This window comes from Pristiophorus japonicus, chromosome 10 (assembly GCF_044704955.1).
Source record: "Pristiophorus japonicus isolate sPriJap1 chromosome 10, sPriJap1.hap1, whole genome shotgun sequence".
NCBI lineage: Eukaryota > Metazoa > Chordata > Chondrichthyes > Pristiophoridae > Pristiophorus > Pristiophorus japonicus.
In genome coordinates, this window is record NC_091986.1 from 146,535,596 (window position 1) to 146,550,495 (window position 14,900).

Sequence of the window (14,900 nt, forward strand, 5' to 3'; positions counted from 1 at the left end):
TGTTGTTTGACTATTACGAATTAAGCTATATCAATACCTTTAACACAAGTGGAATGGCTATTTGATAATTCCCAATTGCAGCAATATGGAAGTTAGATAAATGTGAGGTTATCCACTTTGGTGGCAAAAACAGGAAGGCAGATTATTATCTGAATGGTGACAGATTAGTAAATGGGGAGGTGCAACGAGACCTGGGTGTCATGGTACATCAATCATTGAAGGTAGGCATGCGGGTACAGTAGACAGTAAAGAAAGCAAATGGCATGCTGGCCTTCATAGCGAGGGGATTTGAGAAGAGGAGCAGGGAGGTCTTGCTGCAGTTGTACGGGACCTTGGTGAGACCATACCTTGAATATTATGTGCAGTTTTGGTCTCCTAACCTGAAGAAGGACGTGCTTGCTATTGAGGGAGTGCAGCAAAGGTTCACCAGACTGATTCCCGGAATGGCAGGACTGACATATGAGGAAAGACTGGATCGGCTAGGCTTATACTCACTGGAATTTAGAAGAATGAGAGGGGATCTCATAGAAACGTATAAAATTCTGACGGGACTAGGCAGGTTAGGTGCAGAAAGAATGTTCCCGATGTTGGGGAAATCCAGAACCAAGGGACACAGTCTAAGGATAAGGGGTAAGCCATATAGGACCGAGATGAGGAGAAACTTTTTCACCCAGAGAGTTGTGAACCTGTGGAATCCTCTGCCACAGAAAGTTGTTGAGTCCAGTTTGTTGAACATATTCAAAAGGGAATTAGATGTGGTCCTTACGGCTAACGGGATCAGGGGGTATGGAGAGAAGGCTGGGGTGGGGTACTGAGGTTGAATGATCAACCATGATCATATTGAATGGCAGTGCAGGCTCGAAGGGCTGAATAGCCTGCTCCTGCACCTATTTTCTATGTTTTTAGATACATCCTGCCACTGATGCATTATAGTGCTGATGCATTTCTGGTGCTGACCCTTAAACAAAACATTGGTTGGCTTTGTGGCCTACATTATTGAGCAACACTGGAGGAACGCATCCTCCAACAACCCAGGTCGATGTGATAGTTAATTTTGTATTTGAACTAAATGAGGAGATGGACTTTCTTTGAAAAATTGAGTTTTGCCATTGGCCAATTAATATTGATCTTCAGTGGATCACGAGAAGGTGAATGAGAATCACCCTCACATTTTCTCTCTCTCCCTATGGGGAAGCACCTAAATGAAAGCACAGCTGAAATCAAAAACTCATATATTGGAAAATCAGTGCCACATCCTGTATCCCATCACTCTGCGGGACCGAGCATTGGCAGGTCCAGAGAACTGTTCTGCTATCTTGCCTGGTACATACTCTTATTTAAAAGGTCCAGTTCATTTAGGAAGCACTCTGCATAAAATAATATCTTTTATTCTGTACATTTCTCTAGATATACGAAAGGTCATTTTACTGATATTATTTCAATAAGTATAAAGGAAATTCATTACCTAAAGGCTAAAAGAAAATCCAACAGCTTAGAAAGAATATTAGTCATTGCCTGCGCTGTGCCAATAAGAGCGTAATAGAAATGTCCTTTTCTATAACAACGTTTAAAGTCATTTCAGAATAATTTACTGGTATATTCCAATGTACAGAAATTTTAAAGCGACACTATTTATTGGACTGACCTAGTCCATTTGGCCTTAACACTTCTGTACATATCTCTAGGACTATATATCCAAAGATAATAATGTTAGCATTTGTCATTTCAAGATCCTATCCTGTGGCTTGTGTAATAGTAGGTTCACCATCAGTGCAACAACTAGTCTACCAAGCTTGACAGACAGGGGCTTTTTGCCTAGGGAACAGAGTCAATCAGTGGAGCTGGAAGAACTTCTGTGCGAGAACAAGACAGACTGGTTGAAAATAACTCAATGGTTAACAGTGTTATATATTTTTTATATTATAAAAGGAATAGCTACCAAAATAAAAGGCTATTTTCAGAAGTATATAAATAGGATATTGCTAGCAGTAGATTCGCTGTAATAGCTATTCAGTCACTATGACCGATTGAAGCATTAAAGTTTAGGTTGCATTTTAATGAAGAGCTTCCTACAGTATACTATACTTCTGCTTCATCATGTTTTGCTGCAGAGATGTCACCCTGCATTACTTCATTGGGTGTGATGATTCTTTTCATAGATACATTTCAAGATATTTTGAAAAGTTTTAATTGTGCACGAATGTGTTGCCTTTTATATTCATTTTGCTGGATCCCTTGAGTTGTTTTATCTGGAGTGCATAGTCCTAGATAGGAATGGGACAATAAACTATGATGAAACATGTCAATTTAGAATGTTACAATTCCATGAGCAGGGCATTTTGCAAATCCTAAGATGACAGCTATAAACTTAGAGAGAGGTTGGAAAATATTTTTTGAAGCAAGAAGGTATTAGATTATAGAATGCATTACCAAAATGTGGCTGTTGAAGCTGAGGCAATCACAACTTTTAAAGGGGAATCAAATAAACACCTAAAGAAGAACAATTTTGAGGGGCTGGGGGAAGAGCAGGGAAATGGAATTCGAATGGAAGCTCCAATATAGATCTAGTACCTCTACAAGCACAATGAGACAAATGGCTTCCATTTACGCTGAAATTGCTACAATTTTAGCAATTCAAAGGGCATATTTTTTTATCACTTACTGAATTTCTTCTGCTTTCCATTTGGTTTCTATGCTTTAATTATTCATGTGTTTTGCTACCATGCGGTAGCAGCATTTACTGTATATATTTTGCTAATTCCTAAACGATCTTCTCAATGGATATGTTGGGGCTAATTTTAACTTTTGCATTAGTGTTAAGTGAGTGATATTGGATCGGCTGCTTGTTATAGATCCTGCCTGATTTTCCCTTCCATTGAAGTCAGTAGAAAGGAAAATTGGTGGGGTGTATAAAGGGCACCCGATTCGATATCACCCATTTTATATTGCCAAAAGTTAAAATGACCCCCAATGGCTTTGCAGCAAGAGGACCCATAGTATAGTATCTAATTATATTGAACAGTTTGTAAAGCACGGTTTGTCAAAACAGGATTGCTGAATCAACGGTGCGAATGATAATGAAGGTGTTATGTAACCTGGAACCGAAGAGATTACTATTTGTCCTTATCCGTCTCAATTTTTAACAGCTGTGCACTTTCTTACAAGTATGTTTTATCGTTTCAAGAAATGCTGTTAACCTCGCAGTTTTAAAACTGAATGAACAAGGACTCTTGGACAAATTGAAAAACAAATGGTGGTACGACAAAGGAGAGTGTGGCAGCGGGGGAGGTGACTCCAAGGTTAGCCTCAATGTCACCACAAGCGGGTAACAGTATACTAGTAATGGGTACGTCTGCTAGAGTATGAAATGAGCTCGACAATGAACTGTCAATGTTGCACAACAGCAGCAGCTAACAAACCTTGAGAAGAATTGTATTCTTTTTAACAAAATAGCAAGATGATGCAAGTACTGTAAAAACACAAATATTTGCCTCCTCTTTCCAACACAGTACAATTCTACAAATGATATGTATATATCATATATATATAATATATATATATATATAAATATATATATTGCTTTACGTTTAATAGTCCATCAGGTTATTTGACTTAGATAAGTTTTTAAACTTGAAAGCAACCTTTAAAGTTTTCTTGCCAATATTTCTGGTTTCACAATATTTGCACTTGCTTTTATTTAAATATTCTCCTAGCAGTATGTGCCTGTTACCTAAAGCGATATAGCAGGTCCCAGTTGTATGTATTTTTCTGTACTTAGGGCCTATGTAGCATACACCTGCTGGGGCTTTGCTTTATCACTTTGTGAATACATTCTGTGTGGCTTTAATTGAATAACATAAAATAACATATATAATGTTATTTATGTTATTTTCCACGTGAAGAGTTCCCGTAAACCTTGCAGTTTTGAAACTCAGTGAGCAAGGCATCTTAGACAAGCTGAAAAACAAATGGTGGTACGATAAAGGTGAATGTGGAGCCAAGGACTCTGGAAGTAAGGTCAGTCGCTGCAGTTTGGGACCTACTGTTGTCTTCTCAGCACAGTTTAGGAGTCTAAATACAGATTTCTATATATTATATTTATGATAGTTAAATATCATACATCGCTATATTCAGCACCAGTATGTTGCAATAAAGCACTGATTTTATTATTGTATAATCACATAATGGAAATTTCTCAACTAGCTTAGTAAATTCAGACATTTAGTCAAGATTAGAACTCAAAATAAAATTCACTGCAGTTGAAAATTGGGACACATAGCAACCGTGTTGCAGGAATTATCAATGACCATTACCTATTGTTCTGGTTCGTTAGGATTAACCCAGTACAATTTAAGAAGCAATAAATGAATGACACATAGAATAACTCTGTTCAGTAATAAAGAATTTGGCCAGGCATGGCTTTGACCTTTAACTGTAACAATCAGTCAACTTTATCGTTGAATAAATTATATGAAACACGGACTGAACTTTTGGCCCTCTTTTGTCTGTTAGTTAGAAAAAAAGACTGTATTTATGTAACACCTCATCATATCTCTCAGAAATGTCCCAAATCACTTCACATACAATGAATTACTTTGAAGGTATTGTGCCTGTTATTATGTAGGAAAATCTTGTAGTCATTTTGCATATAGCAAAATCTAATAAACAGAACATAAATGGGCAGTTAATTTGTGATTATATAAGAAATGTTGGCCAGGACATCTCGCTTTGAATGCTGCCATAGATCTTTAGCATGCAACTAAAAATGCAAATGGGTTATTATTCAAAGGGAAGCACTCCCTCAGTGCTGCATAATAGCTCACTGGGAAAGTTTCACAAAACCTTAGGTGGTAATCTGGTAAAATCAATGGGATGAAAATTTGGCGGGTTCTACAATGGGCCAGTAATCCACTCCACCAGACTACACCCAGGCACTAAGTGAAAATTCCCCCCACCCCCCCTCCCCCCCCAGGACATTCGGTTAAAATGGCTACTTTCTATGCTATGTTAATGTGCTACGTGAATGAGCTTTTAACCATCAACAAAGTGTATCTAGATTAGCCATGTTTATGCTCTTTTCCCCCAACCTTGTTATACCAATCTCTTGTCAAAAAATCTTTTCTTTTCTTACTATTGTATTTCAGAAATAGAATCAGTGTACACCATATGAACACAAAATGCCATTGCACCATCTTCAGAGACATACTTGCATTGCATATAAATTCCCTTTGTCACCTGCCTGCTACATTTAAAAAGATACTTGAATATTAATATTCTTATTCAGTCCCCAATGATTACCAATGCACTCTTCATATTCACATGTGATATTATAAAGGACAAAGTTTCATATAAAGAGCTAAAAGATGGCCAATATTTTAATATGATTTATCTTTATTGGGACATGTTAATAGCAACAAATCTTTTATCAGATTGTGTTCTTAGCTATTTAGTTGTGTATGTAAATAATATACACACTTTAGAAAATGCAAGTCATTTAATCTGTTTGTTCAGGGAATTGTTTGTTTTAAATATAGGTTGTAGTGTTACTACTGTATTGTCCTGTCTTTGTTACATGAACACTCTCTACAGAGGTCTAATCGCTTTGCCTTGTTTCTTCTTAGGACAAGACGAGCGCTTTGAGCCTTAGCAACGTAGCTGGAGTCTTCTATATTCTAGTTGGAGGCCTTGGTTTGGCAATGCTGGTGGCTTTGGTAGAATTCTGTTACAAGTCCAGGGCAGAGGCGAAGAGAATGAAGGTGGCAAAGAGTACACAGAATTTTAATCCAACTTCCTCGCAGAATACCCAGAATTTAGCAACATATAGAGAAGGTTACAACGTATATGGAACCGAAAGTGTTAAAATTTAGGGGTAGGATTTAGGGCCTAATAAAGTGGGTGGTGCATTTGTAATGAAGTGTTGTGGTATGATGTCTAGTGGTACCGCTTGCTTATATATTGAGCTATGGCCATAAAAGAAATACTTAAGAGGATGTTCTGCTGCTTATTTCTTAGCTAAGAATGACTTTTTGGTGTTTATCGTATTTTGTTGTTGCTTTTATCAGAATAAAGACATGCAGTAATAGTATTTTTTTTTCAATTCAGCTGACTTTTTCGGAAGCTATGAGAAACAAGGCGAGATTATCCATAACTGGAAGCGTCGGAGAAAACGGCCGTGTATTGACTCCAGACTGCTCGAAGGCCGTGCACACTGTTCCTACCATTAGACAGAATCCAGGATTGGCTATAGTAGCTTCAGATCTACCATAAAAACCAAATACTATTTGAGTGCCTTAAAAAATATACAGAACGGTCTCGGTGACTAATGGTAATGCAGCACAGACTGTGACAACATTGCAAGAATCTTCACTTAATGTGAAGACAAAAAGCAGGGTGGGGGAGAACTCGCTTGAAACAGATCACCATCAGGAAAAAGTGTGCATGAGCTCTGTTTAAAACTGCCCAATTCTGATTTGATATCAGGAAAATTCTGTCAAGGTTGCAGAACAAAGCAACAAAACCTTCTGAAGAAATACATGCCAATAAGGAATTGAAATCATTACTAGTAGAAATTCAGATGTGAAGGACCCATTTTGCTAGAAGAAATCACACTTGGCTTTTGTCTTGAGACACATTATGAAAATAGCAGTCAATGAACATATTAGCCTGCGTCTAAATTTCAGAATATCCATAGAGTAAAGGGGAGTGAACCACTTATACTGGAAAACAAAACCACCGAACCACGGAGGGAAATGATAAATATGTAAAATTTGTGAAAATTTTACTGCAAATGTTATCTTTTCTTTAAAAAAGAAGACTTTTTTTCTTTGAAAAGGAACAAAATAAAATGCTTGCTTTTTAATGAAAGTATGTTAATGAGGAAAAAAAACAATAGTGAAAAATAAAATTCTTTTTTTTAAACCATTTAGGGAAGATTCCATTGCAATATAGGAAAATTAATGCCACATCTTATTAACGTATAAAAATACTTTTGTAATGAATAAATACATTGTCTTCTTGTTTGCTGTTTCCATTTCATTCACTACAATTACTGCATCAATAAACTGTCACAGTCTGCATCTGTCTAACTTGAAGGGGAATGTTAGTTTACACCTCAGTCTACAATGTATAGTCAAAACAAAATATTGTACTGTGTAATAAATTGTGCTTTTTTGTACCCACTAAAATGAATAAAATCTAATAATTCTTAAGATATTTATTTGAATATCAGATTAATAATATGCACACTTGATAGGCACTTTGTATGGAATTATGGACTAGAAATTCGACTTTTGCTCATAGCAGTATTTTTAAAATACCACTATGACACCGCTATGATTTTGAGGCCGAACATTCGGGAAAAAATGTGCCCAATGGTAAAAATTGGTGTTCCACGAGGATTCGCGGCGCAAACCGCAAATTTTCTGCAACTTTTCTCGGAGGCCGATACCGCTGCGAGTTGAGCCTAGGAAAGGGGGAAAACAACAAAAAAAAATGTTTTAAACATAAGTAAAAAATCACAAAACATTCACAAGACACTTTTCTAGTGAATCGCTGCAAACGAATTAAAAAATAAAAACTTTAACTTACCTTTTTTGCAGGTCTTCATACCTACCGCTGTTCCAAGGGCTGCAACGCAGGTTTTACCCAGCGTTTTGTTTGGTCCTATCTACGGGTGCGCTGCGAGCCAAATATCGGGCGAAAGTGCTTTTTCCAGTCTTGCACGCCGGCGGTCCACTCCCCAGCAGTATTTCAAAACCGCTGGCACAAGACTTCAGGGAATTTCCCGCCGCACCGTTTTCCGCCAAAAACAGTGAAATATCGCCAAAAAAACCAGCGCACGGTTGGGGAATTTCCAGCCCTATGTATTTGTTCTTTGAAAGTTCTATGACCTTCAACTACTTGAATGCACGATTAAGAGTAACATTATCTGGAATGCACTGCCTAAAAGGAAAGCAGATTCAATAGTAACTTCCAAAAGGGAATTGGATAAATACTTGAAGGGGAAAAAAATTGCAAGGCTATGGGGAAAGAGCAACAGAGTGGGACTAATAGGATAGCTCCTTCAAAGAGCTGGCACAGGGATGATGGCCGGATGGCCGCTTTCTGTGCTGTAGGGTTCTATGGTTCGAGGATAAAGTATTTGAAAAGCAATAATCATTACCAGGTCAAACTATTTCAAAGCTTTCAAACTTTTTTGTTTCACGTTAGTAGTTTCCTGTAGTATTATGCATTTCCCTTTTAATTTATTTTATGTTTTACTTAGTTCTCTGAATTGGCTTAATTCACTCGATTTTGCAAAAATCTACAGCCTAGTTTATAGTTGTTATGTATGAGTAAAGAGTCTGACCAGATACTGTGAGCTCAAAGTAAAGTGTGACTATAGTCTTTTATTTCAGGTCTCCAGAATGCCTCTCCAGCCTGTGAGGCTTCCTTAAGTACAGGTGCTCCCAAAGCATTACGGGATCCCTTGGGACCCCAGGGGATGAGCCCTCTGGTGGTTAAACAAGGTATTTACAGGTTTACATATATAACAACACTCCCCCCCCCCCACCCCCCAAAGTCAATAGTGTAACTATTTACAAGGTAAGTCAATCTGGGGCCTTTCTTTCCCTGGTTGATCGTCTCAGTGCAAATGCTGGTTTTGGTGAGCCGTTTGTTGGGCCCTCGCTGGGCTGCTGTGCAGCTGGCCTTGCTGGGCTGCCTGGTGTGGTGAGTCCTGCTGGGCTGCTGCGGGTGATGGGTTCTGCTTCGTGGTCAACCGCTGTGTCGGTTGCCACTGGTGTGTGTGTTGGGGGGTCAAAAAAGGTAGGGTCTAATGTGGGTTGCTCTGGATAGTCCGTGAATCTGAGTTTGGTTTGGTCCAAGTGTTTCCTGTAGATGAGTCTATTTGAAAGTTTGAGCAGAAACATCCTACTCCCCTCTTTGGCCACGACAGTGCCATGAGGCCACTTGGGACCTTGTCCATAGTTCAACACAAATACAGGATAATTGATTTCAATTTCACGTGACACATTTGCGCTATCATGATATGTAATTTGTTGAAGCCGCCTGCTCTCTACCTATTCGTGTAGATCAGGGTGGACTAACGAGAGCATTGTCTTAAGTGCCCTTTTCATGAGAAATTCAGCGGGTGGAATCCCAGTGTGCGAGTGGGGTCTCGTGCGGTAACTAAGCAGGACTCGGGATAGGCGAGTCTGCAGTGAGCCTTCAGTTACCCTCTTCAAGCTCTGCTTGATTGTTTGCACTGCTCTCTCTGCCTGACCATTGGATGCTGGTTTGAATGGGGCAGATGTAACATGTTTGATCACATTGCGGGTCATGAACTCTTTGAACTCAGCACTGGTAAAACACAGCCCATTGTCACTCACAGGCCGTGCGTGGCAAACATGGCCCGCAGGCTTTCAGTGGTGGCACCAGACGCGCTTGCCGACATTATCTCACATTCAATCCATTTGGAGTATGCATCTACGACCACTAGGAACATCTTACCCAAGAGCGGGCCTGCATAGTCGACATGAACACTGGACCACGGTTTGGAGGGCCAAGACCATAAACTTAGTGACACCTCCCTGGGTGCATTGCTTAACTGTGAACATGTGTTACATTTGTGCACGCAGGACTCTAAGTCCGAATCGATACCGGGCCACCACCCCTTGGATCTGGCTATCGCTTTCATCATTACAATGCCTGGATGGGTACTGTGGAGATCAATAATGAAAGTGTCCCTGACTTTTTGGGTACCACAACCCGATCACCCCACAGAAGGCAGTTGCATGTATAGACATTTCATCTTTGCACTGCTGGTACGGCTTTATCTCTTCCTGCATTTCCAATGGGACACTGGACCAGCTCCCGTGAAGCACACAGTTTTTTTACTAAGGACTGCAAGGGATCCTGGCTCGTCCAGGTTCTAATCTGTCGGGCTTCAACGGTTGATTGCTCACTCTCGAATGCTTCCATAACGATGACTAAATCTGCGGGCTGTGCCATTTCCACCCCTCTGGTGGGCAATGGCAGCCTATTGAGAGCATCGGCACAGTTTTCTGTGCCTGGCCTGTGGCGGATGGCGTAGATGTATGCGGACAATATGAGCGCCCATCCCTGGATGCGGGCCGATGGATTAGTATTTATCACCTTATCCCTCTTTTCTGAATGTATCAGGGGCTTATGGTCAGTTTCTAATTCAAATTTGAGCCCAAACAGATATTGATGCATTTTCTTTACCCTATAAACACACGCTAATGCTTCTTTTTCAATCATGCTGTAGGCCCTCTCAGCCTTAGACAGACTTCTGAATGCATAAGCAACCGGTTGCAATTTCCCAGATTCATTAGCTTATTGCAATACACACCCAACACCGTATGACGACGCATCACATGCTAGTACCAAACACTTACATGGATCATACAACACAAGCAATTTGTTTGAGCATAACCGTTTGAGCTTTTACAAAGGCATTTTCTTGGCTTTTACCCAATACCCATTCATCTCCTTTACGCAGTAAAGCATGCAGTGGTTCTAACAGTGTGCTGAGACCCGGGAAGAAGCTACCAAAGTAGTTCAGAAGTCCTAGAAACGACCGCAGCTCCGTCACGTTCTGTGGCCTCGGTGCATTCTCGATTGCCTCCGTCTTCGAATCGGTGGGCCTGAAGCCGTCCGCCGCGATTCTTCTCCCCAGGAACTCCACTTCAGGCGCCAAGAAAACGCACTTGGAGCATTTTATCCTGAGCCCCACGCGGTTAAGCCGACTAAGAACCTCCTCCAGGTTCTGCCGATGCTCGACTGTGTCCCGACCTGTAACCAAGAGGTCGTCCTGGAAGACCACGGTGTGCGGGACCGACTTCAGTAAGCTTTCCATGTTTCTCTGGAATATCGCCACAGCTGATCGAATTCCAAACGGGCATCAGTTGTAAATGAAGAGACCTTTGTGCGTGTTGATGCAGGTGAGGCCCTTCGATGATTCCTCCAGCTCCTGCGTCATGTAGGCCGAGGTCAAGTCCAGCTTCGTGAACGTCTTTCCTCCCGCCAGCATCGCAAAAAGGTCGTTTGCCTTTGGCAGTGGGTATTGATCCTGCAGGGAGAAACTATTGATAGTTACTTTGTAATCACCACAGATTCTGACGGTGCCGTCTCCCTCGAGGACTGGGACAATAGGACTGGCCCACTCGTTGAATTCAATCGGCGAAATGATGCCCTCTCGTTGCAGCTGGTCTAGCTCGATCTCCACCCTCTCTCTCATCATGTACGGTACTGCTCTCACCTTGTGATGGATGGGTCGCGCCCCCGAAATTAGGTGGATCTGCACTTTTGCTCCTTGGAACTTCCCGATGCCTGGTTCGAACAGTGAGGGGAACTTGTTTAAGACCTGGGCACACAAAGTGTCGTCGATGGACGAGAGCGCTCGGACGTAATCCCCAGTTCCTGCGTATCTTCCCCAGCCAGCTCCTGCCGAGCAGCGCGGGCCATCGCCCAACACCACCCAGAGTGGTAGCTTGTGCACCGCTCCATCGTAGGAGACCTTTACTGTAGCACTGCCGATTACAGGAATCAGTTCCTTTGTGTACGTTCTCAGTTTAGTGCGAATAGGAGTCAGGATAAGCCTTGAGTCCTTGCTACACCACAATTTATCGAAAATCTTTTTGCTCATAATGGACTGGCTCGCGCACATGCCCAACTCCATTGACATCGGGAATCCATTTAATTCAACCTTCAGCCTTATCGGGGGACACTTTGTGGTAAATGTGTGCACCCCATATACCTCTGCCTCCTTGGCCTGAGACTCTGGTTCGCCGTGATCCGCCGTGGATCTGTCCTCCTCTGCAACATGGTGGTTTGCAGGATTAGCAGGGTTTGCAGCTCGCCTGTGCATACATTGGCGGTATCCCATTGTTCCACAGTCCTTGCAAACATATCCTTTGAAGCAGCATGAATGGAAATGATGATCACCCCCGTAGCACCAACAAGGTGTTAATGGCCTAGCACTCATCACCCTTGTTGGTGGACTCAGACATCTGCGGGTGTGTAACTGCAGGCATGTGAGACCTGCCCTGTATGTTGTGATTCGAAAACAACATTACTTTGTTCACAGTACTTGTAGCAGCACTCGTATACTGAGAGATTAGAATAGTTTCTGCATTAAGATCATTTATTTGCTGGAAGTTAGTCAGACATGTGATTCACACTTAGTGTGAGAAGGGTATAAAAGAGGTACAGAGGCCGGAATTTTGCCTACTTCTCAGCAGATCCCGTGCGGGCATTGGCCATGGTGGTTTGTGACCCTGCTGCTGGCTCCATCCCGCTGCTGAAAACAAACTTAGGTTAATAGAACCTATTAAGCCTTCCCAACACATTACCCAGCCCAATTTAAATGGAGTGGGTCTGGTGACATCATTCATGATGCGTTTTCAGCCGGGATCTTTAAAGGGACCATGGCCACATTAGATTTGACGTTTAATCTAACATAGTGTACGACAGTACTGGAATGCTGCAAACACTGACAATGACTGCACAGAGGCAGATGGCTGCACCCAGGTTCTCTGATGGCTCCCTCCATATGCTTGTGGAGGAAGTCAGAGCATGCAGGGAGGTCCTCTTCCCTTCCGATTGAGCGAAAAAGACCTCCCCAGGAGACCAGATTGCAGAGGAGGTCACAAGCAGGGATATGTTCAGGAGGACCTGGGTGCAGTGCTGCAAATGTTTCAACGAGACTTTGCTGGAAAGACTTGCAGCCTGCAAAATCTGTGCTGGAAATGGACTGAGCAACAGCTTTTGCCTGAAGAAAGTGATCATGTGTCAGGTGGGAGTTTTTACTATACATTTGCTGCTGTCAAGTAATCAGCTGGATCAATGTCCAGGGAACTCTCGCTTCAGGTTGACAGATGTGCAGCGTGGTTGCTGTAGCTATGCAGTTAAATTTTAAAAGTAAGTAAAAAAAAGCAGGTTCCCAATCCACTGTCAAAAACAACAACTTCCCCACCCGACCTGCCACCGATAGTGCCTGCTATCATCCTGGAAAATTCTGGCCTGTGATTCAATATCATATTCAATGGAGAGTAGTTTACCTGTCAAATAAACTCATAGTCATATTTGTCTGATTATGCAGGCTCTTCTAGTTCAACGACATGATTATTAAAACAGACTTATTATTGAAACAGTTACTCAGGAAGTGAGGATCTCAAACAGAACTGGTCTCAGAACAGCTTCAAAGATTAAATGATGTTCCACCCAAAGCAGGAAACCCAACTCACAGAAATATACTTTATAGATTGTAAAATCGAAGACTGAGGTGATAGAGGTCTTTAAAATTATGAAGGCATTTGTTAAGTTGAATGTAGAGAATGTGTTTCCACTTGTGGGGTAACCCAAAACTAGGCACCATGAATATAAGATTGCCACTAACAAATCTAATAAGGAATTCAGGAGAAACTTCTTTATTCAGAGTGGTGAGAATGTAGAACTTGCTACCACATGGAGTGGTTGAGGCAAACGCCATCGATACAATTAAGGAGAAGCTAGATAAGTACATGAGAAAAGAATAGAAGGCTGTGTTAGGGTGAGATGAAGTAAGGTGGGAGGAGGGTCACGTGGAGAATAAACACTGGCATAGACCTCTTGGGCTGAATGGCCTGTTTATGTGATGTAAATTCTATGTCAGATGATAAATGCTAATCACTGCACCACCTACAGGTGTGACGGCTACTGCAGATAAAAGTGGACACTTAACAAGCGTAAGAAAGATTTCTAAATCTCTGTGGCATTAAATTGACAGCAAGATCAATTTGTAATAAGTTTATTAGACACACATACATAGTCTATCAAACACAACAGCAGTCTTATTAGTATCCTACGGACTCCACCTTACCCGTTGTAATTAAGTAATGAGTTACAGATGTACACAGACATATACTTCCCTCTGAGTCAAGCAAAGCACATGGCTTTCTTCCTTGCTTCTTGGTCTGGTCTTGTGGAGAGAGAAGTTTCCTGCTTTACTGTGTGGTCATCCGAAAAGAGCGAAAAAAGAGAGAACAGGCTTTGCGCTTGCCTTTTTATTCTCTTAAGGTCCATTGTCTTTCAACATAAGTTGGTAAAGCCTCAGGATTGAGTCTTGATTCCAGGGCAGTTCTTTATTGGCTTTCCTCACACGTGACTGGGCGGTAGGTAAGTAGGTCTGCAAGAAAAAGGTAAGTGGTTGATATTTTATTTATTTTCAAAGTCTGTTGGGGTGATTTAATTTAAAATTGTGTTGGGAATTTTTTGATTTTTTTTTAAGTTAGGTTTTTTGAAAAATTATTTTTCTTTTTCTTGTGCTAGGTCTAACCCGCAGCCTTGGGGTAAATTTTTATAGATTTTAAAATTTATCGTCCATTTCCTTTAGACACCACCGCCCAATCTAGCCGAAATTGCACTTTTTGTGCACAGATTGTGGGTGCAAGGCCCATATTTTTCGCTGGGCGGATTTTAAAATGTTTTTTCCGGAATTTTCGCCGGCGATAATCTTCCCAGCCTTAACGGTTTTTTGGGCGGCAATCGGGGAAATTCCAGGCAATGGGTTTCAAAGTCATGCTCCTTTTGTTCCTCAAGCTCTGCCCACCCAGAGAAGATTTGAACTTGGCAGTATCCATTTTGTCTCGAGTTCAAACCGCAGCCTGTCTGTAAAATCTGCACTTTCGACATTTATACACACACACACACACACACACACAATTTACCTTTAGTACATTGCAACATATCAATTCTATCATTATACACTTTTATTCTCACACAAGGGTTTGTCATTGCAAATGTCTAATACAAGAGTTTGATGTACTTTGAGATGAAACATTGTGACCTGCTCAGCAGTTTCAATATACAATATAGTGCTGAAATATATGCACACAAACATAATTGCTCTTTATTATAGA

The 14,900-nt window shown here is 41.2% G+C and overlaps 1 protein-coding gene across 5 annotated transcripts in view; it reads left to right on the forward strand.

Moving 5' to 3' along the window:
• The window catches only part of LOC139274818 (glutamate receptor 4), a 255,245-nt gene extending 248,953 nt beyond the window's left edge, over nt 1–6,292 (forward strand). The window contains exons 14-16 of one of the 5 annotated variants that reach the window (XM_070891511.1): nt 3,185–3,299; nt 5,622–5,837; nt 6,103–6,292. In XM_070891511.1, the coding sequence (XP_070747612.1) occupies nt 3,185–3,299; nt 5,622–5,837; nt 6,103–6,267 (496 nt within the window). In that variant the 3' untranslated portion in view covers nt 6,268–6,292. Of the gene's footprint in view, nt 1–3,184; nt 3,300–3,902; nt 4,018–5,621; nt 5,838–6,102 lie in introns of all 5 variants that reach the window. The other 4 variants (XM_070891512.1, XM_070891513.1, XM_070891514.1 and 1 more) reach the window with 4 other exon arrangements.
• Nucleotides 6,293–14,900: the final 8,608 nt, after the last annotated feature.